This window comes from Suricata suricatta, chromosome 9 (genome assembly GCF_006229205.1).
Source record: "Suricata suricatta isolate VVHF042 chromosome 9, meerkat_22Aug2017_6uvM2_HiC, whole genome shotgun sequence".
NCBI lineage: Eukaryota > Metazoa > Chordata > Mammalia > Carnivora > Herpestidae > Suricata > Suricata suricatta.
The window spans coordinates 61,869,305-61,895,384 of NC_043708.1; the positions used below are offsets into that span (position 1 = coordinate 61,869,305).

A 26,080-nucleotide genomic window follows, 5' to 3' on the forward strand; every position below is an offset into this window, starting at 1 on the left:
GACCTCAGAGAGTTGGCAGGGTCAGTGAGAGCTAAGATAATGCTTAGTCAGCAGGAAATACCTCCTGACCAAGCCAAGAGATAACAACACTGCCACAGTCCTCCGTGGGGGACAGCCTTGGAATATCTAGGGCAAGATCCATTTCAAGGAATCAAGCCAGCCTATATATACCAGAGGCATGGTAAGCCAGGGGAACTCACTGCAGTCTAGAGTCACAAAGTCATGTAAACCCAGACGCCATCTTAGAAAAAAGAAGGGAGAGACATAAATCTAAAAAGCAGCATTTACACCAAGAGGTAGTTCCCTAAGGACAATGTTAACTTATTAGGGGAGGCTATAAGCATTGTGTTTAAGAGCCTGAGCTCTGATCTTAAAGCAAGGTTTTTCCCTGCTTTACCAGGAAATTATGTGGTTAGGATGTTGCATAAAAATTAGTAATCAGCAAGGAAAATAAAGAGGCCTGTTTTGTTTTCCATATGTGTCTGACAAAAGAAATTTTGATAATGACCAAATAATTCAAGGGTAAGATATAAATTTATCTTTGCATTGCTAGTGCTCAGTATATGAATGATGAATGAATTTAGATAATGAAGCCAAAAACCTTTAGCAGGGCAATAATGACTTCAGAAGAGCAGCATGTGACAGAGAGAATGGTATCTAACTCAAGTGTCAATACCAACACAACCAGGGCAACATGGACAGGCTTCTTCAGTCCTTTGGAAGGTGGTATTTTGCCTTCCAGTACATGATAATGGTGCATTTGCTAATAAAAAATATATTATGTGCAGTAGATTCTGAATTAATGTGAGTTGCTCTCCTGTTCCTCTCACATCTTCTTCTTTTCTATGCTGAACATTAAAGCAGATTTGAATAAACAAACAAAACATATATAGGATGGTAAAATGTTCAGAACCATGGACATTTTTTCACTGCCTGATTATCACACCTTTATGTCTTTTAAACTGTTCCTTCCTATTATCCTTGATAAGGGACTTGGAACAAAAACCATTTCTTCTAGTTACATGCACCTCAGATTTCTCAGAGAGTCTACAGTGAAGACTCACCAGACGCAAATGAACCTAGCACAGATACTCAGCCTTTCTTTAGCCTTTTTTCATCTTAGCTGAGAATATGTAGGCTTGAGTTTGGTAGTTACAGTAAATGCTTTGGTTTCATATTTTGTTTTATTAGCGTAAAATCAACACCAGTGTTTTCCAAACAACAATTCTCATAAGGTCCTAATGCTGAAGATTAAAACATTTTTTTAGCATTTGGGCCTGATTTCAGATTCTTAGCCACATGTTAATTCACAGCTTAGAAAAGACCTGAGAGCCTTCCAAATTTACTAAAATCAAATACGAAGCTTTGTAGCAAATCGCAAATAAATTACTAGAATTTCTCTGTTGGTTCTTTGAAAGCTTCTGATTGGAATGCAATTTAATGTGTTCATTATTTCAGGAAAATTCTTAGCTAAGAAAGTAGTTTACTTTCTTATGTTTATATTACCTGCAAAGGTGTGCTAATTGTTTTTCAAGTGATTTTATGAAAGATGATGTCTTTCAGGAAAACAGGATCATCGATGAGTAAATTTATCAAGGGTAGCATAGAGCTAGTTAACAGTATTATATCCCTTTGAAGAATATGCAGATTTTATCAGCTGAATTCAGAACAAGGTTCTTTTCTTGAATTCTTGGTGACAAAGGCCCCAGTCTCTCTTTTTAGAAGAGAGAGAGAGGCAATTGAAATTGTGGCCAGTGGCTCAGAATTTTGTAAGAATATAAATATAGGAACTACTTTTTTGGAGGAATTTTCCTCACAAAATTTTCTCTGTGGTTGTGCTTTGGTTGTGTTAACTCATCCACTCAAATATGTAATCTGTTAGGTGTTAAAAGATGTCAAAGTAAACCTTTTCAGTACTGTATGAATCTGTTATATTCTCTATGAAAATGTTACAAAGCAAACACATCACCAAAATGGTATTGTTTTGGATACTTCTTTAAATTGCCATATACTTGATCTTAACTGGGCTCACAATAAAAGTCTATAGACACTCTGTTGTAGGTATAATATTCCCATTTTAGGAGGTTGAAAGGCTAATCATGTTATAAGTAGAAACAGTCTTCTAAATCAAAGTCAGGTTTTTGTTAGAGATGCACAGAATTATGAGTGTATTTATTTTATAGATGGAGAATTTAATAGAAATAGAGACAAATCTATGGAGACATAAATGTGCAACTTTTTCTTTAGTATTTGTTTCTAAGTTTGGGTTCACTATTATCGTAATTGCCAAAAATATTTCCCAGCATCCTGTCCACCATTTTACTCTGCCTTTTCAAATTTACAAAAAGATTCCAGGGCTTTTCACCACAGAAATAAAATACTAACAAGCTTATTCAGTATTATTTTCTTGCAGATTGGAGAGCAATACATTATTTGTAAGGCTAGCATAGTTTAAGAAATAATCCTTCCTCTAAACCCTGGTGGGAGTTATGTTTGACTAGCTAAGTGTTTGAATACATAAATGCATTCAGCCTTTGGTATTTAAAGTGAGCATCATTAACTCAACATTTCAACTTAAACTTTGCTTAAAAGATAAAGTTTCACCCAAGTGAAATCAATGGGAGGTGTGTGTGAATATATGAGGTTTCAGCTTGGCCCACTGAGGAATTATGATTAAAACAGACAACCAAATGAAGAAATCATCAAAATAGAGCAATTATTGTTTGAAGAAAAGATAACACTATAAAGTTCTGGCAGTTTTTCTACCTAAGTCTCAGTGACATTTATTTGGGAGCATTTAAGAATCTATCTTTTATACGCTTAGTGGTTCATTTCACACCAACACATGCAAAATACAAGACTGGTTCCTGAAATACCAGCTTGTCTATATTGGGACTTCTATTAAATGATCCAATTTTCCTAGCTTCTTTAGCATATTGATTCTTTCCCCAAATATTCACTAAGTGCTCACTGTTCACATTATTTGCTCAAGGAAGTTTGCCTCTGCTTTTCAAAAAAGACACTAAAGGGAGTGGTAACAAAATCTTGTAAAAATATGGTTTAAGAATTTTACTGAAGTGAAATACTAGTAATAGATCAAAATTTCCCATCATCCTCTACTCCATGTGGCACGTAAGCACAGGAGGGGCACCTGCCCCAATCATAATATATTTAAAGAAGAAAATTTAGCTTTCTAGACGTAGAATCCAATATACACAGTTGCATGTAGAATCCCTTTCCACTCTAAACATATTAGAGTGTGGACACTAATTTACTATTTTGAATGAAAATTCATGAGCAACTTCCTCATGAGAAAAGCAGCCTGCCTTTGCCATTAATAAATAAAAAGGAATATGGAGTTCTTTTCAGCAGTAATTTTCTCAATTCTCATATATACTCACATATATGTAAAAATGTCTGAGAAAAATAAAATCAACCCTACAAATCTGTTAATGACTAGCCCCACTTTCTCATGGGCTCATGGGCTGCCTGTCCATAAACAGTTGTTATTACAATAAAAATCACAAAGCAAAACAAAATTCTGATCTCCAAGGTTAGAAAATATCAATTAGAAATATCAGTGTATATTTCTGGATGTATTTGGAGGATTCTGTTAGGCTGTCAGGAAGTTACTCTTATCTAAATTTCCAGATAACACACTCTAAGTTCTAGGCAAAGAGCTGGAAAACGTTTTGAAGAATGTAGAATCAGTAGTGATTCTAACACAAATGGGGGAACAATACAAAGCAAGAGATTATGTATTTTTTACAAAAAAAAGAATAAATCTTCCTATGTAATCCTCTGTGTGTTAGAGAGGTGGATCTAGACATGCTACTGGCCACACTGGGATGCACTGGGCAGCTTACCCTCTTGTAAAAGGACTACCACACCCTAGGCCTCCCTGGTTTTCAAAGATTTAATAGGCAACAGAGAATATGAACTTTCAGGGTTAGGGCAGGAAGTAAATAATCTGGAAATTATCCCCTGCCACCTAGTCCTTAACAAAAGCCTGGTGGCAGAATTAACATAGAGAGCTCTCCCAGAATGATTCCATCTGCTCCATCAAGGTTGACTCTGCCCAGAGAGTGCTATCCTCAGACTACAATTTTAGTTATTTGTAGAACTGCTCTTACTGAATTATTCTTTGACATCACTTCTTCAGCCTACATTTAAAAGCTGCCTTGGAGGATACCTGGGTGGCTCAGTTGGTTGAGCGTCTGGCTTTGGTTCAGGTCATGATCTCGCAGTTCGTGGGTTCAAGCCCCACGTCAGGCTCTGTGCTGACAGCTAGCTCAGAGCCTGGAGCCTGCTTCGGATTCTGTGTGTGTCTCTCTCTCTGACCCTCCCCTGCTCATACTATCTTTCTTTGTCTCTCAAAAATAAATTAAAAAAAAATTTTTTTAAACTGCCTTGGGAATTTTGTTTCTCTTATAGAGCTATGGTATCACAGATGCCTGTCTTCTCCTTAAAAAACTACAAGAGAAATTCCTCTTGGGCCTCAGTGGCATAAGAAACTATGCTGCCCTAGATACATATTATTTTTAATCTTAGGACACCATACGCTTTCTGATGAAGGGGTTTTTTTTCCTTTGGTATGGAAAATTGAGAACCAAATCACAACCATTCTTGAGCACAAGCAGAGAATATGCATCTGTTTGTTTTCTTATACGTATTTTACTTTTGCTTAACTTACTTCAGTCAAATATTTATTTTATTTTATTGCAAATATTTTTATAAGTTGACTCAAATCCTTTGTGAAGATGGGGGTATGAATAAAGGAATAAATTTTCAAGAGAAGACTCAAGTTGCACATTACAATAAGGTAGCTTAGATCTGCCTCAGGTCCCCTCTCACTGCTCCTGCTAGCATCCCTCTGCCTCTTCAGTGGGCCTCATCAGTCCTCCAAAGCAGTACAGAAATTATGACGGAGGGAGACACAAATATATCTCTTTATTAGCTGACTTTCCTGTTAACTTTGAAGTAATAGTTCCCCAGAAAGTATGCCTCTGCCTCTCTAGGTTGCTTTTTGCTTGATCTTGGCATGGATGGCATTAGATCACTGAAGTGGAAGACTGCCCAGGTCTAAAATTAGTTTAATGTATTTGCACATTAAAAGGGTATAATATCATGACTCCAATGAATACATTTCTACTGGTGAGTTTTTTTCCTTTTTTTTTTTTTTTTTTTTTTTGCCCAGAAGGACCTATTTTAATAATTGCATAGTACTCATATGCAGACGGTAGCAGGGTATTTTTGGCTCCCTTTGACTACATCCTGGTCTTACTATTTAATAACATCAGAATACAAAGGATGGAGCAAAAACAACCTGAAATGGACACTGATCAGCTAGCTACTCATTAGACTGAGACAGAGAAAAAGTCAGAGGAAGAAAGTAGAAATTCATGGTGGAAATAAAGTTTCTTTGGGTTGCCTAGTGATTTATTTGCAAGAGCACTCCCAACATTAACACAGACAAAAGGTGGTACTTCATTTTATGGCTGGCATGTACCAAAAAGAAAACATTTTATGTAGCAATGTTCCAAAAACACTCATTGAGCAGAAATTCAAAATGGTCATTTTGTGTGTGAAAGAGAGAGAGAATATGAGGAAGCATGACTGTTCATCTAACTGCAACAGAGATATTTCTGGCATGTTGCTCAATAGAAAGCCAGGAAGATCACCCTGCAGCAGTAAAATCCAGGGTGATTATATCCCTTCTCAGGTGGTTAAAATCATTCAGTGTATCTTATTGCTTAATTAATTTAGAGAATCAAATTTTACCTTTAATCAAACAATAGTTTGAATAGTGATTTACTTGTTTTCATTTTTCAAACCATTTCCCTTTGGGGATATTATATACATATAATGTATATAAATGTATATATATATATAGGTAATGAATATATGTGTGTAAATATATATTTATATAACATCTATATATATCTCTGTGTGTTTGTTCAAACCTACAGAGAAGCTTCTTTTTCTAAAGGAAAATGGACTCATCTTTTGTGATAAACTTAACCTTTTATCTGTTTAAAGTTCATTTCAGCCTGTTGTGCTTGGGAATTACCTATATATCCTGTTTATAATTGGGAGTAAACTTTACACTGAAACCTTGCATGGTGAGGCATGAGTTACTCCTAGCTTCTCAGATTCAGGGGAGAAACCTTGACTATGTCTCTATCTGAGACATGGCTCAAATTTCCCCATACCCAGAGGAAACCTGGCATATGGTCAATGAGACTGAGGTATCTTCTAGAACTTTACCACCAGAACAGAAGTCCCTAAGAACTCACTTGGTATTCCCTCCTGATCCCAGGAAGCAGAGTCAAGAGAGATCTCCATGCTTTTCTGCTTCAACAACATTAAGTTATTTATAGTAGCCCTCAATACACACACACACACACACACACACACACACACACACACACAGTTACTGTCATTTGGCCGAAATCCTCACCTTTCCTCTACCAAACCTTTTTCTAATAGCTAGTATCTATGTACCTTTTCTGACAGCTCAGATATTTCCTGCCCCCATAAATCTCCTTGGTTAGGCAGACCTCCTAAGTACCCCCATAATACTCTCTATCTTGAATTTTACCCACTGTTTCAGAAGGATTATCTGAGTGTCTTTCTTCCTCACTAGACTGAAGACTAAAGAGATTATGTTTTTTGTCTTTTCTATTCGTAGCATCTCCTACCACTTCCTGCAACATAGTGGTTGCTCAATGCATATTTCAATAACTAATTTTTATATATCGATTATATTATAAATATTTAAGGCATTTTCTTATTGACTTGCATTTTTGTGCTACAAAAACTATATGCAGTAGAGGGGTAAGGAGATGGGCAAAATAGGTGAAGGGAATTAAGAGGTCCAAACTTTTAGTTGTAAAATAAAGAAGTTACAGAGATGAAAGTACAGCACTGAGGGGGGGCGCCTAGGTGGCTTAATTGGCTGAGTGTCTGACTTTGGCTCAGGTCATAATGATCTCACGGTTCGTGTGTTCAAGCCCCACATCGGGCTTTCTGCTGACAGCTCAGATCCTGGATCCTGCTTTGGATTCTGTGACTCTCTCTCTCTCCCTCTCCCTCACTCTCTCTCTCTCTCTCTCTCTCTCTCTCTTTCTCTCTCTGCCTCTCTCCTTCTCATGCTCTATCTCTCTCTCTCTCTCTCAAAAAATAAACATTAAAATTTTTTTTAAAGTACAGCATAAGGAATATAGTCAATAATATTGTGTTAACTTTATATGGTGACAGTAACTACACTTAACTACAGTGAGCATTGTTTAACATATAGAATTGCTGAATCACAATATTGCTCACCTGAAACTAAAAACTGCATTGTATGTCCACTATACTTCAATAATAAAAAATTTAAAAAATTTTAAGTATATGAAGTAGACTGGGATAACTATTCCCATTTTACAGAGATATCGCACCTTGAGGAGGATAAGTGTCCCAATCAAGGTCACAAAGATAAAAAGCAGCAGAGTGCCAACTTGAATTCCAGTCTTTAGTTTTAAATCTAGGACACACTTTTTCCTCCTTGAAGAAATTATACTAGACTGAATTCATGATTACCCATAAAGGTACATGTTTTTGTGCAGTTGGAAGCAAAGTGAGCCATCCTAACTCATTCTAGTATCTAGGATCAGGCAATTTTACCCGCAGCTTTGAGGCAGAAAATGATAGTTGACTGTGGTCCTAAATTCCTGCCAATCAAGACACCACCTTGAATTCTCAATGATGGACTTTTTATTTTGGAAGATTTGTATAATATAGCATGAAGTATCCCAACTGAAATCAAAATATTCTGATTATCCACACTTTTTAAAGCAAGCATTCCTTAAAGGTAACGTTATGTCCGCCTGGGTGAGGGAGTCATTTACCATAAAGTAAGCTCCCATCTCTCTCAGCCTCTGCCATACCACAGCCACCACACTGTCCTTGTTGATGGTAGAGGAGCCCAAAACATTCCTGAGACCCAGACCTGCTTCTAGGCATTTGCACTTGGATGTTCCACAGCCTGTCAAGCAGTTTGGAACTGTGTCCCACTCAGCTTCTTTCTCCCACTCCTGCTCCTCCCCTTTATTTCCCACCTCAGTGAATGACATGTCCACCTGCCAGACTGCACAGGCCTGAATCCGGAAGCCCATTCTTAAATTCCCCCTCCCTTAATGTCACCCTCTTGATGTCCGGGGTCTGTCTTCAACTTCCTTCTGTCAGTTTCCATTGGAAACTTTCAGCTTCCATTGCTACTGTCCTAGTTCAGGCCTTCTCATGGTCACTTCTGACCCTGAGGCACACTCCATGACACTTCTGGAAGGCTTTCCTGACTTACACACACCTGCTGCATGCGGTGTCCCATTGTCTCTGCATCCTCAGTATAGGCAGCACTTAACAGGTATAATTCAATGTTAAATGACACAAAAGCCATTTGCATCCAGATTCCCCCATCTTCTTTCTACTCCCTGAACTGGCATTTAAAACATTAGAATGGCTCCTTTCTCTCCCTCATTCCTCTTTTCTGATAAGTCATCAAGGTTGATCAATTCTTTCTGGCTTTAGTATCCAATCCAGTCCCCACATTCTCGATTAATTTCTAACCTGAAATCTTCATTGACAAAAGCAGTGCTTCTCAAAAAGCAGCATCAGAATCACCTGGAGGGCTCATTACACAAAGATTGCTTGTCCCCAGGTCTAGACATCCCAATTTAGTAGGTCTGGAGTGGTACTGAGAAGTGGTATTTCTAACAAGTTACCAGGAGACTCTGATGCTTCTGGTCCAGAGAACGCACTTTGAAAACCACTAATGCAATGGTTCTCAACTGGAAGTGGGCATTAGAACATATTTATATCTTGGCTCACTCCTGATTGCCAAATCAGAATTTTTTTTAAATTATAGTTTATTGTCAAGGTGGTTTCCATATGACACCCAGTGCTCATCCCAAAACCAAATCAATGGAGTGGAGTAGGCAGACATATCTCAGCTTAAAGATTCCATAGGTGATTCTGATTCTTGGTAACAATCAGGAATTCAGTGATTAACTTCAGGTTCTGGACTTTGTCTTCTTCCCAAGTCTTAGTTTTCACCCCTAGCTTTCTACCTTGCTTTCTAGTCATTTGGAACCAGCATGGAGTCTGATGATTCCAGAACTTTGTTCCCTCTCTTTGAGCCCCAGATCAATTTTAGCTACTCATTTATGCATCCATTCATTCACTGACTATCTAGCATGCACCAAGCCCAGCACCAGGTATAGGGCAAAGTATGGTGAGCATGACAGATGCAGCTTTGCCTCATGAAGCCCACCCTGTTGCTCGGAGATCCTCTAGCACCCCCTGCTTCCCCTTCTCTCTCATTTCCCAGGTAAATACTGGCTTAATGCCACACTGTTTTACTGACCTATAAATTTCATGAAGGCAGGACTATGGTCTGTCTTTGTAGGTGCTAAATAAACATTTGTTCAGATTAAATTGAAAAGCTCTTCCCCTAACCCAACATTCTTTCTTTCCTTTTTCTTTTTCTAAAATTTGAGTAAAGTTGACACTATGTTACATTAGTTTCACTACAACTTAGTGATTTGACAGGTTTATACATTATGCTGTGTTCACCATAAGTATGGCTACATCTGTCCCATTACATCACTATTACAAGATCATTGATTATATTCCTTATGTTCTGCTTTTCATTCCCATGACTTACTCATTCCATAACTGGAGACCTGTATTTCCTTTTCCCCTTCACCCACTTTGTCCCCCCTCCCTAATCCCCCATGGCAACCATCAGTTTGTTCTCTGTATTTATTGTTCTGATTCTGCTTTATGTTTGCTTATTCATTTTTTTGGATTCCATTTATGAGTGAAATCTTAGGGTATTTGTCTTTTTCAGCCTTACTATATCACTTAGCATAATACTTGCTAAGTCTATCCATGTTGTTTCAAATGGCATGATCTGATCCTTTTCTATGGCTGTATAATAGTCCATTTTGTATATACACCACATTTTCATTATCCATTCATCTACTGATGGACATTTAGGTTGCTTCTGTTTCTTGGCTATTGTAAATAATGCTGCAATAAACAGAGGCAAAAATATACAGTGGGAAAAAGACAGTCTTTTCAATAAATGGTCGTGGGAAAACTGGACAGCTACATGCAAAAGAATAAAACTGAGTTACTTTATAACAGCATACACAAAAAAAGAATTCAGAATAGATTAAAGACCTAAATGTGAGACCTGAAACCATAAAAAGAGAACACAGGCAGTAATTTCTTTGACATAAACCATAGCAACATTTTTCTAGGTATGTCTCCTAAGGCAAGGGAAACAAAAGCAAAAATAAACTATTGGGACTACATCAAAATAAAAAGCTTTTCCACAGTAAAGGGAACCATCAACAAAACAAAAAGTCAGTGTACTGAAGAGAAGACATTTGCAAATGATACATCTGATAAAAGGCTAGTATCCAAAATAAATAAAGAACATAAGTCAATACCAAAAACCTCCAAATAATCCAATTTTAAAATGGGCAGAGGACCTAAATAGACATTTTTCTAAGGAAGACATACATATGGCCAACAGACATATGAAAAGATTCTCAACACCCTTTACCAGGCCTTCTTCTAAAAATCCTCTCCCTGTTGTCGTCTTCCCTGAGCCAAAACCTCTACCCAACAAAGGTTTCTAATTTAGTACTCATGATCCTTCATTCCATGTTGCTTATAAACTGGCTCCTCCTGCCAAACTGTAAGCATCTCCTTTTTGCTTTTAATCTCTGTACTTCATATTAGTAATATTTGTCAAATTAATAACTGAAGCCAATTTTGTCTGTGATCACTTAAGCCTACTTCCTAATGTTTTTGCCCAAATTTCCCTGTGGCTTTAATGAAATCTCCTTAAGACTCTTCAATTTCTCCATAGTAGAAAAATACCATAATTAAATTTCATATATTATGGAATATGCACAACACAGGACTTAGAGAAAAAAATGTTTATGGAGAGCCTGAATGAAATCCTCAAAGAGAAGGCAAAGCATGACTTTTTGAACTGTCTACTGCATTCAGACCCAGGGACCTGCAATGAAGTCTTAGCTCCAACTTAAATAATCATCCTGGGGATGCCAGTCACCCAGGCTTTTTACCTCCCAGTTCTATCATTTATAAACTGAACAAAAGACATGGTTTGTGATCAACAGTAAGTCTTGACAGCAAGTAGGATGCTACTTAATGAATTAAACAGCATCTTTGAAATTCATTTAAAAAATGAAGTCAGACAACCTCCTGATAGAAAGAGGTATCAGGAAAAGAGATGGTTACACTTTACAAAATATACAAAAGGTAAGTGTTCTTGACGAACTTTGCTCAGACCATCGTGCCATTCACATAGTAGGCCTTCAATGAATATTTACTGGCTAAAAGAAACAAAACAATCTCTAAGTGTTTTCATTTAACTTGGCAAGAATCGAAAAGCACCAATCTGCTCAGAGAATCATCAGTGACTCATGCATTGCATGTCCCTCCAGGAAGCCATAGTTTCCCACTTTGTGATGCTGGAGCCAGTGCCAAATGTCTCCCATAGGTAAACAACTCTGTTACTAGCGTTCACACAGCCTCACATATTCAGAGAAATCTTCCTATCACACATATTCATGATTGTTAAACACACAGTTCATAGTTGTATATAAAGCTCAGTTCTATCACTTTGATATCCAACTTTTCAATAAGCCAAAGAGGTTAAAATTCATTTCTTTAAAAAAAATTTTTAAGTTTATTTATTTATTTTGAGAGAGGCAGAGACATCCTGAGTAGGGTAGGAGGAGAGAGAGAGGGAGAGAGGAGAAAGAAACCCAAGTAGTTTCTGTCAGCACTGTCAGCACAGAGCACAATGCAGGGCACAAACTCACAAAAAGATGAGATCATGACCTGAGCTAAAATCGAGCATCGAATGCTTAACCGACTGAACCATTCAGGTGCCCTGAGGTTAAAATGAATTTCTATACTTGATCTTAGCCAAAAGGCTGAGAAGCGATTAAAATTCACTTCTAAGCAATATTGTGGTTATGTAAACTTCCTAGAAATTTAACATCACCATTCTGTCTAGCAGGTGTCTTCCCTGGTGTAGCTGATACATTTTTTCAACCACATACTCTTCGTGTGCATATAGATACGGGGAAGAAATAAAAATATATGAATTGTATCATCAGCTTAATTTAAAAAATGTTTAACTTTATTTATTTATTTTGAGAGAGAGAGCATGCAGAGGAGGGACAGAGAGAGAGGGAGGGCATCCCAAGCAGGTTCTGTACTGTCAGCACAGAGCCTGATGTGGGGCTCAAACTCATAAACTGTGAGGTTTTGACCTGAGCCAAAACCAAGAGTTGGAGATTTAATCAACTCATGTCTGGATATGGAATGAAGACCCTAGAAAGCCCACACTATTCCCACAATTGCTTATTGGAAACAATGCTCATTCTACGCAACAAAACTAACTGTTAATGAAGTTTATGTATCATTGGAGCAGATAATTTTACAAGGCTGTGTTCTTAAGGCTCCCGAATTAAGGATTTGACTGTGGGAGCAGGGAGTCTTGGGGGCAGGACACCCCAGATAACCTCACCCACATGCATTCCTCAAACAGTGGTTTTTTTGTATGTAAACAGAAAATAGAAAGGAGTATATGGTTTTTGTCCTTAGTATTAAATAGCTGCCTTTTCTTCAGTACGCTCTTAAATTTCTGCACAATGCACAGCCTTCAGCACCCCAAGGAGTATAAACAAAGGATATCAGGCAAGTTCACCTACTCCCACTTCACAGAACAATGCTTGTTGTTAACTAAGCAATTCCCAGGGCAAATTTATGATTTGTGAAGCCCAGGGCAAGTACTCAGGTTGGGTCCTTGGAATCTGAGGTCAGAAGCACGTGGTGCCCGCTCAGTCTCCAGGGCTTTGAGAAAACATGAAAATGTGACCTAAAGTTTGTGCTTGCATTTACACTAAAGACTATTTAAGCACAGAAAGAAATTAAAGCATATTAAAGCTTCAAAACAGCTTATTGTTCATGCTCCAAGATCTAACTTTTTCTTTCTTATTTGTTGCAATGTTTTTCTTATGATTCAATGGAATATAAGATAAATCAGATATATACATAATGTGCCTATATAAAAATGTATCTTGATAGAGGGGCACCCGGGTGCTCAGTTGGTTAAGTGTCTGACTTCAGCTCAGGTCATGATCTCATGATTAATGGATTTGAGTCCAGTGTTGGGTTCTATGCTGACAGCTCAGAGCCTGAGCCTGCTTCAGATTCTGTGTCTCCCTCTCTCTCTGCCCTTTCCCTGCTTGCTTGCATGCTCACGTGCACAGACACACACTCTCTCTTTCTCAAAAATAAACATTAAAATTTTTTAAAAATATCTTGATAGAGCCAAAAATTATATAATTTGAAAATTTGAAATTTGAGAATTTGAAAAGTTCTTTCCCACTTCCTAACCAGAATTACGACCCGCATCTTTTTTCCTGTATTCTTAGACCCTATGTTATATCACAAGACAGGATTTATAATCAGTATTTAATTTACCCCAAAATATCTGTAACTATACACATTTAAAGTATAAATTCAAACAAGTGGATGAAAAGATGTGTTTCCTCCTGCCTTTTCAGGGAGTACTTTCACTACAGTTAAATCCCATATGATGCTTATTAACATGTATGTAATGGAGCCTGGGGGAACGGTTTTTCCCCTTGTTGTGTGGCTCAAGTAGAAAAGTGAAGTAGGTCACCATTCCCAGTTTTATGAGTATACATATTATTAAGTCATTAAACTAATGAAATAATTAAATTTAACTAGTATTCTTTTACTCCTTAATAATCACCTATAAAATAATAGAATTGAGCCTGAAAAGAAAAAATATATATGTATGCAGTATTTGCATAACTTTAAAGTCATTTGGAAATATCTGAAAGCATGAGTTATTTATTCATACTATAATTGAATACATTATATATAAGTTGAATATAGTATAATTGGGTAATTAGTACAATGTAAATATAGCCATGTGTGTCAGGCTGAAGGAAATTTTTGATGGGTCACCAAATTTGTTGGGTCCTTTCATAAACCAAGGACAATTCTAGCGCTAGTCTGTTATTCTAATTGACTTTATGTGAATCCAACTGGCTAACCCACAATCTCTGAAGAATTATTATAGATCTATGTTTTCAGGAAAATTATGTAGCACCAAATTTCCAGTGAGATTTTGATATTTAAAAGTCCCTTGGATAGACTTTAAACGGTGAAGTTTATAAAGGGGGAAAAACACTGAAAAAAAATTTACAAAAAAGAAAGACCAACACTACAGCCACACCATAGTCACACAAACATTCCTGACATTACTACTCTGAAACAGAGATTTGAAGCTTGCAAAAAGGCTGTTTTGAAAAAAATAACAGGAACGTTAGGAAGTTCTGGGTTAAATGAGAGAGTCTTGATAAAATCCACAGTCTTCCATTCTGACACAAATGGAAAAGAATGTAAAAGCCTACTTTACTGAGCTTCTCCTGGTCTGTTAGCTAAGGAGGAAATGCTTTGCCTGACACTAACCAGTGGAGAATCATAGAAAAAGTAGAGATTAGCGAGAATAAAAGAACGAAAAGAATAGCTTCCTACCCATTGCCTCCCACTGAATGAACTTTTGACATATCAGCAAACTCTTCTTTCCTCTTGCTGCTGCTGGTGTATTGCTCACTGTACAGCTTGAGGGACATCTGCTCAACAGCATCTCTTTGGGCTTCCAGGTAGCAGAGCTGAACCTCAGCCTGGAGAGAGAAGAAAAGGGGAATTGCTGTTTTAATCCAGAAGGAATGCATTTCAAGTGAGGTGTAACAACTCAAAGAATGGGAATTCTTCACATCATTATACTGTTCCTTTTTGGGTAGGATTTAATGGGATCAGCTGTGCATATTACAGAATTATATTTTAGATCTGAATCTTATAAGTTCCTTCTTAAAATATGACCTGAATAAATGAACTCTCAGAAGACTCAGTAAATATCACAAAATATCCCTGAGATCATAATACTGTATGATGAGATTTTACATAAAAATTCTGTGAAATTCCTTAATAATATTCTTCTGTATACTGCCACATATGTAACATTTATTTGTTAAAGATCTCCCTCATACGTTTGCATGGACATATATTCTGAACGTTTCTCATTATCTTCCCTGAGAAGAATAAAAGAGCCTGGTACAAATTCTAATACATCTTCAATAATGACAACAGACTTCCTTTGTTGCATTTTTTGGGGTCCCCTGTATTATTATCTTAATTTTAAAACAGAATCATGATTTTGCTTACATGTTGGTTTCAATTGTTATATCTTTCATAGTTAACTTGGGGCTTACTGTAGTAAAGAGAGGTAGTAAGTTCACCATGCTGTTTTCTATCAAACCAAGGCCAAAAGAATGTTGAATAATATTTGGCATGGATATGTACTAAATAGATGCTTTATTTATTGCAGCTGTTATGATCCCTGTGGCTTTAGGGTTCCCCAGAACACCAGATGAGACTGGGAATGTGTGCCCATGGTAAAGGAGAGGGAGAAACACCGACTTCTTGTGTGCTGTGCACCAAAGGAACTCTATTTTTTTTGGTGCATACTTCACAAAATCCAGGCATGTCTGTTAACATTTATGATAAGCCTTAAAACTGCTACTTCTTTCTAATTTAATTACATGTTGTGCTAAAAACAGTTCTGGGTCAGCTCTTGGGTAGTTGCCAGAATTCTGTAACATTTAAGAAAAGCCAAGTCAGACATGAGGTTCTACATTTTGTGAACCTGATCTCTGGCTTTATAGACTTGACCATGGAAGAAAAACAAAACAACAACAACAACAACAACAACAACAAACAGTGTTACAAAGTGGCAGCTGCTTAATACAATGAACCAGGTCTCTGTGAATGAAATGGGTAGTTTATGAAAAGTAAGATCTCAAACCATTCTGGAGGTCCTGTGTTGTTGCTTACTACAAGCAGCTAATTATGAAAGCTCTAGACTCTGGAGGAGAAACTTTTTTAAACTGCTAAAATTAGCATATTTTTATCATTGAAATTTCAGAAATCAATTAAAAGCTATAATCTTATATTGGTTCATGTGAATTTTTCTTGCCCAAACTAATTGGCAACTAATAGTCAAAGAACTTAAAAACAATAATCCTCCCAAATGCCAACCCCTTTTATCCTTCCCCTCCTCCAAGCTGTAAGGATAATGAAGAGGTCATCCCAAACCATGTATTCTATTGGAAACCCCATTTGAATAATGTTTCTCCACCACTAGGTGTCAAGGGACATGTCTGATCCCTAGAGATTCTCATAAGTTTTTAAACATCCTAAGATAACAAGCCAGACCATCCTCATTCTGGATAATGATCTCACAAATGTGTGCCACTGGTCACAAAAAGAATCATCAAGAGTGAGGTCAACTTAGTGTAGATATCACTACTATAGAAAAATAATTGGAGCTTATCCCTTTGAGACCCTAGGCCATTTCTGTGTACAGAGGAACTCACCTCTCATGACAGGGATACATGGAAAAGAGTTCAGAGAACAATGCTGAGAGCAACTTGAAGATAATTAGTCACCTTATGAAAATGATTGAAATGTTGTCATGTAAGACTTTTATTGCACAATATCTCACAGGCATTTGACATAGAAAACTTCCCTGCACTAACAAAGAGATGAATTAGATGGCCCAAGTCTTTCCTATCCATCTCTATTTCTCTCTCTGCTTTCAGTGATTCATTCTTAAACGTGATGATAAAAATAGAACCAAAATAGCTCCTTCTGCTAAGGTTGAATGGCTTTGCCAGTCTAAATCTCTCTGCAGACTGGTTAAATTTTTCTCATACTATATCTTAGTCCAAAGATAAATTTTTAGGGGAAAGAGATGAAGAAAATATACTACTTTCAAAAATAGTAACACTGAATCTCTCATTAAGGGAATTTTATGTATTAGCATTTATGATAATAGTGGATACTTTTTGACTATATTTTACAAATGGTAGCTCAGCTTGATGAAATAACATTGCTGATACGTTATCAACAGAATTTGGCAACTTACTCATTAAGGAAAATAAAGGAACAAGAGGAAAGATTTAGTGACAGATCAACCTGTTACTTCCTAGTTGCCCAGAGGCCCATAGTGCCATCAGTGAACGTAGGTGTAAAAAAACAGCAATATGGATGGATGAAACAGATGATCTGGATTTGAGTCTTTTGGTTTGAGGTACTTAGGGAATATCCAAAATGAGATGATCAGTAAACAAGAGGAAAATTAAGTCTGACATAGAAACCTAGAAGCAATGGCTGACATTAGGAGAGGAAATGAGAATGCCATGGGAGAGTGAATATGATGAGAGAAAAAAAGATCAGTTCTCACTTACTCTACTGAAAGTCTGCATTACCCCTTAGCTGACCTAATGTGATGGATTCTCAATCACTCTCCTTCCTTCCTTCTCCACCACCAAATCTGTTTCACAGATGGTTCATTGATTGATTTCTGAATCATAGCTGAGATCACTGGTTGTTGTTTCAGGACTTAATTCTAGACTGCTTTTCTTTATTTATACTATTCTCCATGGCTTTCACTGCAATCTATATAGCAATGGTTCCTAACTTTTTCTGAGCTCCACATTATATATCCAACCAACCACCTGACATTGCTCCTTGGATTTACTTTAGGCACAAGTATTTAAAAGAGAATTCTCCATTCTCATCCTCACCACATCCCCCCAAACATTCTGTACTTAGGTCTCTCCTTTGAAATAAATGGCACCATGTGTTACTCAGGTCAGAAAACAGAAAGTTGTCCATTATTCCTCCTTTACTCATTTCCCACAGCCATTTACTCTCTAAATCCCATTGAGTCTTCCTCCAAAATGTCAGCCCCGTCTGTCTCCCCTGTCTGCATTCCTGCCAGCCCAGTCCATGGCTTCATCACCTCGCCTTTGCAGTACAGCAATTATCCTCTAACATTCATCTCTATTCACCCATTCCTGCCCCCCAATCTTCCTTTACAGTAGCCATGTGGTTTTCATAAGAAAAAAACCCAATGAACAAAAACAAAACAACACACACACAAAAAACAGAACAGAACAAAACAGAACAAAAGCAAGAAACAAACAAAATCCCAAACTTCTATGCTCTAAGAGATTTGGACCCTCATATGTCATTTTCTAATCGGCCTTCTCTTGATCCTCATCTTCCTGTCAACTCTTGTCTATTTTCAGTTCTTTAAACAACTATTTCCTATCTCAGGACCTTTGCAAATGTTGCTCTCTTTCTCCAGAACATTCTCTTACTAATTTCTTCCCAGCCTTCACCTCTCAGTTGACATTTTATCTTTTAGAGAGGCTTTCCCTGATCACCGTATCAAAGGTAGATTCATTCTATTTTTCTTTTTTTTTGCAACAGTATTAATTTCTTTCAGAGAACATAACACAATTTAAAAATTCTTGTATTTACTTATTTTTATTTTTTTCTGTCTCTGTTTCCAGACTCCAAGCTCCATAAAGGGACTGTGTCTGTCTCTTTCCTTTGCTATTTTGTATTCCCTAGCACCTTGGCAGAATATAATAGGAGCTCAGCAAATAAATGTTGAATAAATGAATTGTCCATTCATCCATCTATCCATTTATTACTCATATGTTCATTGAGCCTTTATCATGTGTCAGGAACTGCACCACTTTGTGTGTACAAAGAGAAACAAAACATAGTCCCTTCTCCAAAGGGACTACAGGAAAGAGCTATGCCAACAGATAACTACAAGTGTGCTAAGTGAAATGAACGTGGGGAGGATGGATGGGAATTTAAAAAAGCAAACAACTAATTGTCTGAAAGTTAAGAATGAGCAGTAAAAGCTTGAGAGAGGTGGCATTTGAGCCAGATCTGGGAGGATGAGTATGATTTTTTCAGGTGAAGAAGCATATAAATTCTTTTATTTTAAATAATTTTTTTAAATTTATTTTTGAGAGATGAGAGAGGCAGTGTGAGCAGGGGAGGGTCAGAGAAAGAGGGAGATACAGAATCTGAAGCAGGCTCCAGGCTCTGAGCTAGCTGTCAGCACAGAGCCTGATGTGGGGCTTGAACCCACGAACTGTGAGATCATGACCTGAGCCGAAGCCAGACGGTTAACTGAATGAGCCACCCAGGCGCCCCACATATAAATTCTTTATAGGCAGTGACTTGTTTGTTCAAAGGCCTAGAGGCATGAAAGGATGTGGCATGTTCAGAGAAAGGGGGTGGGGGCTGGAGCTTTGGGGCATTTGGATGAAGAGTCTTACAGAGAAGAGGATAGGCCACAGAGGATGTCAGATTAGAGAATTTTAATGCTATCCAATAACATAACAGCAGATGTCATTGTTTCTGTAATGGTCTTAATCTTCCTCCATCTCCCTTTTTCTTTCATGGCAAGAGAGTCAGCTGATGGATTAGTCCAAATATGCTCATAAAGCATTTACCCCCTGATGTAGTTTGAGAACACTGCATTGAGAAGGGAATCAAGTTTCCATCAGGCCAGAAGGCCAGTGTCCCAGATAAATGACTAAGAGATTTTAGTAACTGGTATCCTAGTAAACCTTTAAGATAATTCTATGGACTGAACTCCTCCCACTCCCAATTTATATGTTGAATCCTAACACCCAATATGACCATATATGGAGATAGAGTCTTTAAGTAAAGAATTAAGATTAAATGAGGTCACTAGGATAGGGCCCTAATCCAATAGGAATGGTGTCTTTAAAAGAAGAATAGTACTGAGAAAGAGAAAAGGCCATATGAGGACACAGCAAGAAGATGGATGTCTCCACACTAAGGAGCTATGCCTTACCAGAAACCAAATCTGCCAACATCTTGAAATGGAATTTTTAGCTTCCACAACTGTGAGAAATACATTTCTGTTGTTTAAGCCACCCACTCAGTGGTATTTTGTTATTGCCACCCTAGCAGACTAATACACATAATAAAGTTGGAAGCACTGCTTCCCATCTGAGGTTGAATTTAATTTATTTGCTTCTTATCATTAATAGAATGTTTCTGCCTTTGTTTTATAAGCATGGGGAACCTTAGTCACAAGGGATACATCTTCAAATTTAGACTACAAATTAATAACTTAATCAGATTATAAGGTACAGTGTGCTATAAAATATTTTATTTAAATTTGGCTTTATATGTAGTGATCCAAATTCAATAATCTTCTTTGGGGCCTGAATAATTACTCAACTATATACCTCCCCTTGATACTGTATCAAATAACAAAATAGCTAACCCATTATAAATTTGGGGGGGAGGTAAATTTCCTAACAATCTTCAAGGATTAAACACATAATTACTTTTATAATTACATATAGTCATAGCCCTTATTCTTGCCCTAAAAAGCACTAATTTAGTCAAGAAATGTCAATTACTTCATCCTTGCTGCATGTCCCAGCATTCTTTGCTGGGTTAAGTATCCTGAGAATGTTAAAATTAATTTCACTCTTTCTTAACTCATGCATTAGAAGTCTACCTGCTCATTCATATTGTACTTCATAGCTTCCCACCACAGCCACCTGCCTCCTTGTATCTCGGTCCACATCCACTTCCTTCCTTCCTGTTTCTGTGGAAATTGTCCATATTTCTGTCTAATCTGATCCCCTTCACCTGTGCACCAGACCTCTTCTCTACATAAGGATTGTTACCTCTACATTAAATCGCCCTTCTCTCCTAAATCAAGTTTTTCCTCTCTTCTGTATTATTCTCATCAGCACATCAGTCAGAAAAAAAAATGCTGTTGCTTTTCCCTTCGTGAGAAAAAAAAAGAAGGAAAAATAATCCCTAGGCACCAATTGACACTAATCTTTCCTCTGGCCAAAGCCCCATTTCTCTGTTCTCCATTATAGCAAAGTCACTTTTACATACACTATCTATATTCATTATGTCCAATTCTTCTTTTATTTTCTCTTGAACATACTCCACTAGATTCAGGCTTCTGTCCACATTCCCCATGCCATTGGTTAGTCCTCAGTCCTCGACCTATCCTGACCCACTCCAGCAGGGCCAGTAGGCATGCTCTAGGGGCACTTGGTCTTGTTTGCATGACAGCTGAGTCCCTAACCTCTCTCAGGTCTTTGCAGAAATGTCATCTTTTCATTCAGATCTTCTCTGATCTCCTACTTAAAAATTCAACTCACACCCTCCCCCACAATCTCTATACTCCTTCATACATATTTACCATATCTAGCCAAAATATGTTACTTATTTTGTATTGTCCATCTTCCTCCAGTGGATTAGAAGCCCCATGAGGGCAGGGACTTTGGTCTATGTGTTTGGTGCTGTATCAACAGCACAGCATGGGGTATATCACACATACTCTAAAAATTGGCTGAATGAATATTACTGAAGTTGAAAATCTGAAACCGTTTAAAATGTACAAAGAAATAAAATAGATTGTTCGAAGGCTGAAGCCTCAGCTTGATTTCTGAAACAGTTGGTATCATTCTCACTTAGAAAGGAGACTATCTTTGACAAAAGAAAATTATTGAAATATATAACTTATTTACTTTTCTCTAGGAAGAAAAGAATAAAAGCTTTAATTCAAGAATGACTTGATAATGTTTTATTCAGCTAACAGAGTGATCTTATATGTCATACATTATATTAGAAACTAACGATGACAGTCACACACATATAGAATGAAAACTACAGCTATTTTCTTCATGTGGTAATCTTTAGAATGTGTTTCAAAACAAGTTTTAAGTCTTTAGGTTTTAAGTCTTCTGGGTAGGAACTTGTTTTAGCTTAATAAAATCTGATTTTTCATTTTAAAGAAAAAGAGCAATTTGAGCTTTTGGAGGAGACATTAACAAGGCCATAATTTGTTTTTGGAAGAGTCCACAGTTACTCAGGAAGATCCTTTAATATAATGTGGTGGGTGAGAAAGAGGGAAGATTGTACTTTTTCTGGCAATAATTCTGTTATTTGGAAATATATTTCTACTTTTACTACACAGATTTTTTTAACCTTTGATGCAATAAATATAAGCACATGCCTTTTTCTCTTCCTTATATAAATATTTACTATGACTTCTCTTTTTTCTCCCTATTGTATCCCTCATGCAACTAGCCCAGATGTCCCTTCTTCTGGAAGCACCTACAGGTCTCACAAGGATTTCCAGGGTTGATTAGAATCTACACTTGTAAATCTCCATAATTTTGTTTGGTAGAACTCTCCATACTAACTCCAGGATTTAGAGTTGTCATTTTATAGTGTTCCTATATTTTTCCCCCTCAAGATCTTAGTTATTTGGGGCATTTTTGCTTTTGTCAGCATTGTAGGCAGTTCACAATTTCCTAAAATAACTACCTTTGGGACTGAATTCAATGTGTATCTCCTTTGAGAAGAGTTTGAGATGACAGTATAGAAGAATCCTGAACTCACCTCCTCCCATGAACATAACAAATATACAGCTACATATGGGACAATTCTATCTGAAAAGGACCTCAAAGCTAGCTGAACAGCACCTCTACAGCAAAGTATAAAATGGCCACATTGTGTTGGGTTGGATAGGCAAAGAGATAGTCTAGAAAGAAATCTCACCTCAGGTACCCTGACCCGTAGTCTAGGGGGATCTCATAATATGAAGTTTACTCCTGAGGAGCAAGGGGTTTTTTGCCATATATCAGACACTCCAGCCCTTGGGAACTGCAATGGAGAGATGAGTCCTAAAGTGTCTGACCTCAAAAACCAATGGGACTTACTTCTAGGAAAACTATAGGGCTATAAGGAATGTAAAATCTATCCTTAAAGGGCTCATGCACAGACCTAGTAAGGGTCTAGGGACCCAGCACAAAAGCCACAGTTTAAAATGCACCCAGATCATAAACCAAGGAGACTCATTTGTTAATATTAAAGTGTCCACCAGAAGGTCAGGAGCCTGTTGGAATTCTGAGGACAAAGGCACCAGTGGGAGCCATTTTTGGGTTCTGCTTCTTGTTGGCGTTGGCCCCATGGAGGGACATTTTCACATTACCTCCTATCCTGCCAGCCCTAGTGGGAGTGCTTACATCTAGGAGCTGCAGCCATGCCCCACTATGCCATGGCTAGGTTGGCTGAACACCTTGCCCACTCACATAACCCCTTAGGCATCATAGCAGGGTAGCTGAGTGCTCCCCCCTAACCGCGCATCTCCAAATCTTACTCTGCTCTACTCCATCACAGCTGGTGGAAACATGCAACCCACACAGTGGATGTCCTTGAGCATCTGCTTCTGGTAGTCAGGGGGAGTGTATTTCTGGTTCACATAGGTCTGAAACAATTGAAGAGATAGTCTTTGGTAGGCTACCACCCCTAGAGCACTACATAAACACTAGACTATCACCTAGAATCATCTTGTAAGAAAGGCCTATTTTCTTGTCCTGGAGCTTCAGGCCTGAGGGGCAGGTTTTGGGTTGCCTTGCATCCAGAGGCTACAGAGTTGCCCCCAGGGAACATGAGTGGAAAAATACAATATTTTCATCCTTCTCTGGCCTCACCACAGCTAGCTGATATCACCCAGAATGGTGCTTAGATACACATCAAAAGCCACAATATTACAACTATTGCTTAACCAGTACGTCCATATCTCCTGGTCTAGAAGTAAGCAGGATTTATAATTGCAGACCCACAAGACTGTAGATATTTAAATACCTTAAAAGATGCAGCCTCAAGATCTGGCTTACAATGACCCTAAAACTAGGCACTGTCTTAGATCCCTCCATTTGGAACACTGAGAGCTTTAGGCATATGCTCAAGAGCAGGGAACTATCAACAACAAATCAGGCTATTTAGACAATCACAAAGGTCTGAGAAACAACCAAAAGCTAGAGCAAGGTTGAACTATAAGTTCCATCACCTATATAAGGCGATTCCTTTAAGACTAGGACAGGTAGCTATTTCATCTAATAGATAGAAACAAATACAAAGAGTCAAGCAAAATGAAGAAACACAGGAATGTGGTCCTAGTTAAAAAACAAGACAAAAACTCAGAAAAAGACCTTAATGAAATGGATATAAATAATCTACCTGATAAAGAGCTTGAAGTAATGGTCATAAAGATGTTTTATGAACTTAGGAGTATGGATGAACACAGTAAGAACTTTAATAAAGAGATAGAAAACAAGGAAATGCCAAACAGACCTCACAGAACTGAATAATACAATAGCTGAACTAAAAAATACACTAGACAAGTTCAACAACAGACTAGAAGAACTAGAAGAAAGGGTCAGTGACTTAGAAGACAAGGCAGTGGTACTCACCCAAGTAGAACATCAAAACGGAAAAAAAAATTTAAGAAGTGAAAATAGCTTAAGAGACCTGTGGGACAAATCAAGAGAACAAGCATCTGGGTTATAGATGAAGAGAGAAGGGGGGTGGGGGAGAGAGAGAGAGAGAGAGAGAGAGAGGGAGAGAGAGAGAGAGAGAAAGGGGTAGAAAAATTATTTGAAGAAATAATGGTTGAAAGCTTCCCTAACTTAGAGAAGGAAATAGACTTCTAAGTCCAGGAAGCAGAGAGTTCCAAATAAGATGAACCAAAAAGCTCCACACCAAGGCAGATGGAAATTAAAATGTCAAAAGTTAAAGATAAATAGAGAATACTTAAAAGAAACAGGAGAAAAACACTTGCTGCATACAAGGAAGCCCCCACAAGGTTATCAGCTGAACTTTCAGCCAAAATTTTACAGGGCAGAAGGGAGTGATATGTTATATTCAAACCGCTAAAAGGAAAAACAAAAAAAATGAAAAAACTAAAAAGAACTTCAAACCAAGAATACTCTGTCTGGCAAGGTTATCATTCAGAACTGAAGGAAAAATGAGATTTTCTGATAAGCAAAACTAAAGGGGTTCATCACCATTAAAACAGCCTTACAACTAATATCAAAGGGACTTCTTTAAAACGAAAAGAAAGGCATGAAATTAATAAGAAGAAAACATGTGCAAGTAAAACTCTCATTAGTAAACACATGTATATTGTAAAAGTAGTAGATCAACCACATGTAATCTACTATAAGAAGGTTAAAAGACAAAAGTAGTAAAATTAACTATAACTATAATAAATAGTTAAGGGATACACAAAATAAAAATGTAAACTAGGATATAGAAAACAGAACACTGAGAAAGGGAGTAAAAATGCAGACTTGTCAGAATGTGTTCAAACTTAAGATGCTATCAATTCAAAGTTGACTGTTATATACATAGGATGTTACATGTGAATCTTACGGTAAGCACAAAGCAGAGATCTATAGTAGATACACAAAAGATAAAGAGAATAGAATCTAAATGTAAAATTAAAGAAAACCACAACAGAAGAAAGGAATAGAGAGGAACTACAAAATTAATATACTGGTAATACATACATGTTGATAATTATTTTAAACATAAGTGGACTAAATTTTCCAAATGAATGAATAAAAAGAACAAGATTCATCTATTTGTTGCATATAAGACACACACTTCAGATCTTAGGATACAGACAGAAACTGAAGGAAGGGCTGAAAAAAGATATTCTATGCAAATAGAAATAAAAAAAAAAGATGGTGCTCAGACTCTGCACTGATGGTGTGGAGACTGCTTGGTATTATGTCTCTCCTTCTCTCTTCCCCTATCCTACTTATGTTCTCTCTTTCTCTCTCTCAAAATAAATAAACTTTAAAAAAAAATTAAAAATCCCCAAAGGCAAGGGAAATGAAAGCAAAACTGAACTCTTGGGACCTCATCAAGATAAAAAGCTTCTGCACTGCAAAAGAAACAATCAAGAAAACTAATAGGCAACCGACAGAATGGGAAAAGATAGTTGCAAATGGCATATCAGATAAAGGGCTAGTATCCAAAATCTACAAGGAACTCACGAAACTTCACACCCAAAAAACAAATAACCCAGTGAAGAAATGGGCAGAAGACATAAACAGACACTTCTCCAAAGAGGACATCCAGATGGCCTACAGGCACATGAAATGATGCTCAACATCACTCATCCTCAGGGAAACACAAATCAAAACCACACTGAGATACC

At 37.4% G+C, this 26,080-nt stretch overlaps 1 protein-coding gene across 2 annotated transcripts in view; it reads right to left on the minus strand.

The window, feature by feature from the left end:
• AKAP6 (A-kinase anchoring protein 6) overlaps positions 1-26,080 on the minus strand; it is a 481,813-nt gene that overhangs the window by 128,310 nt on the left and 327,423 nt on the right. For both annotated transcript variants that reach the window (XM_029951555.1, XM_029951556.1), the window contains one exon: positions 14,665-14,813. In XM_029951555.1, the coding sequence (XP_029807415.1) occupies positions 14,665-14,813 (149 nt within the window). The remainder of the gene's footprint in view (positions 1-14,664; positions 14,814-26,080) is intronic.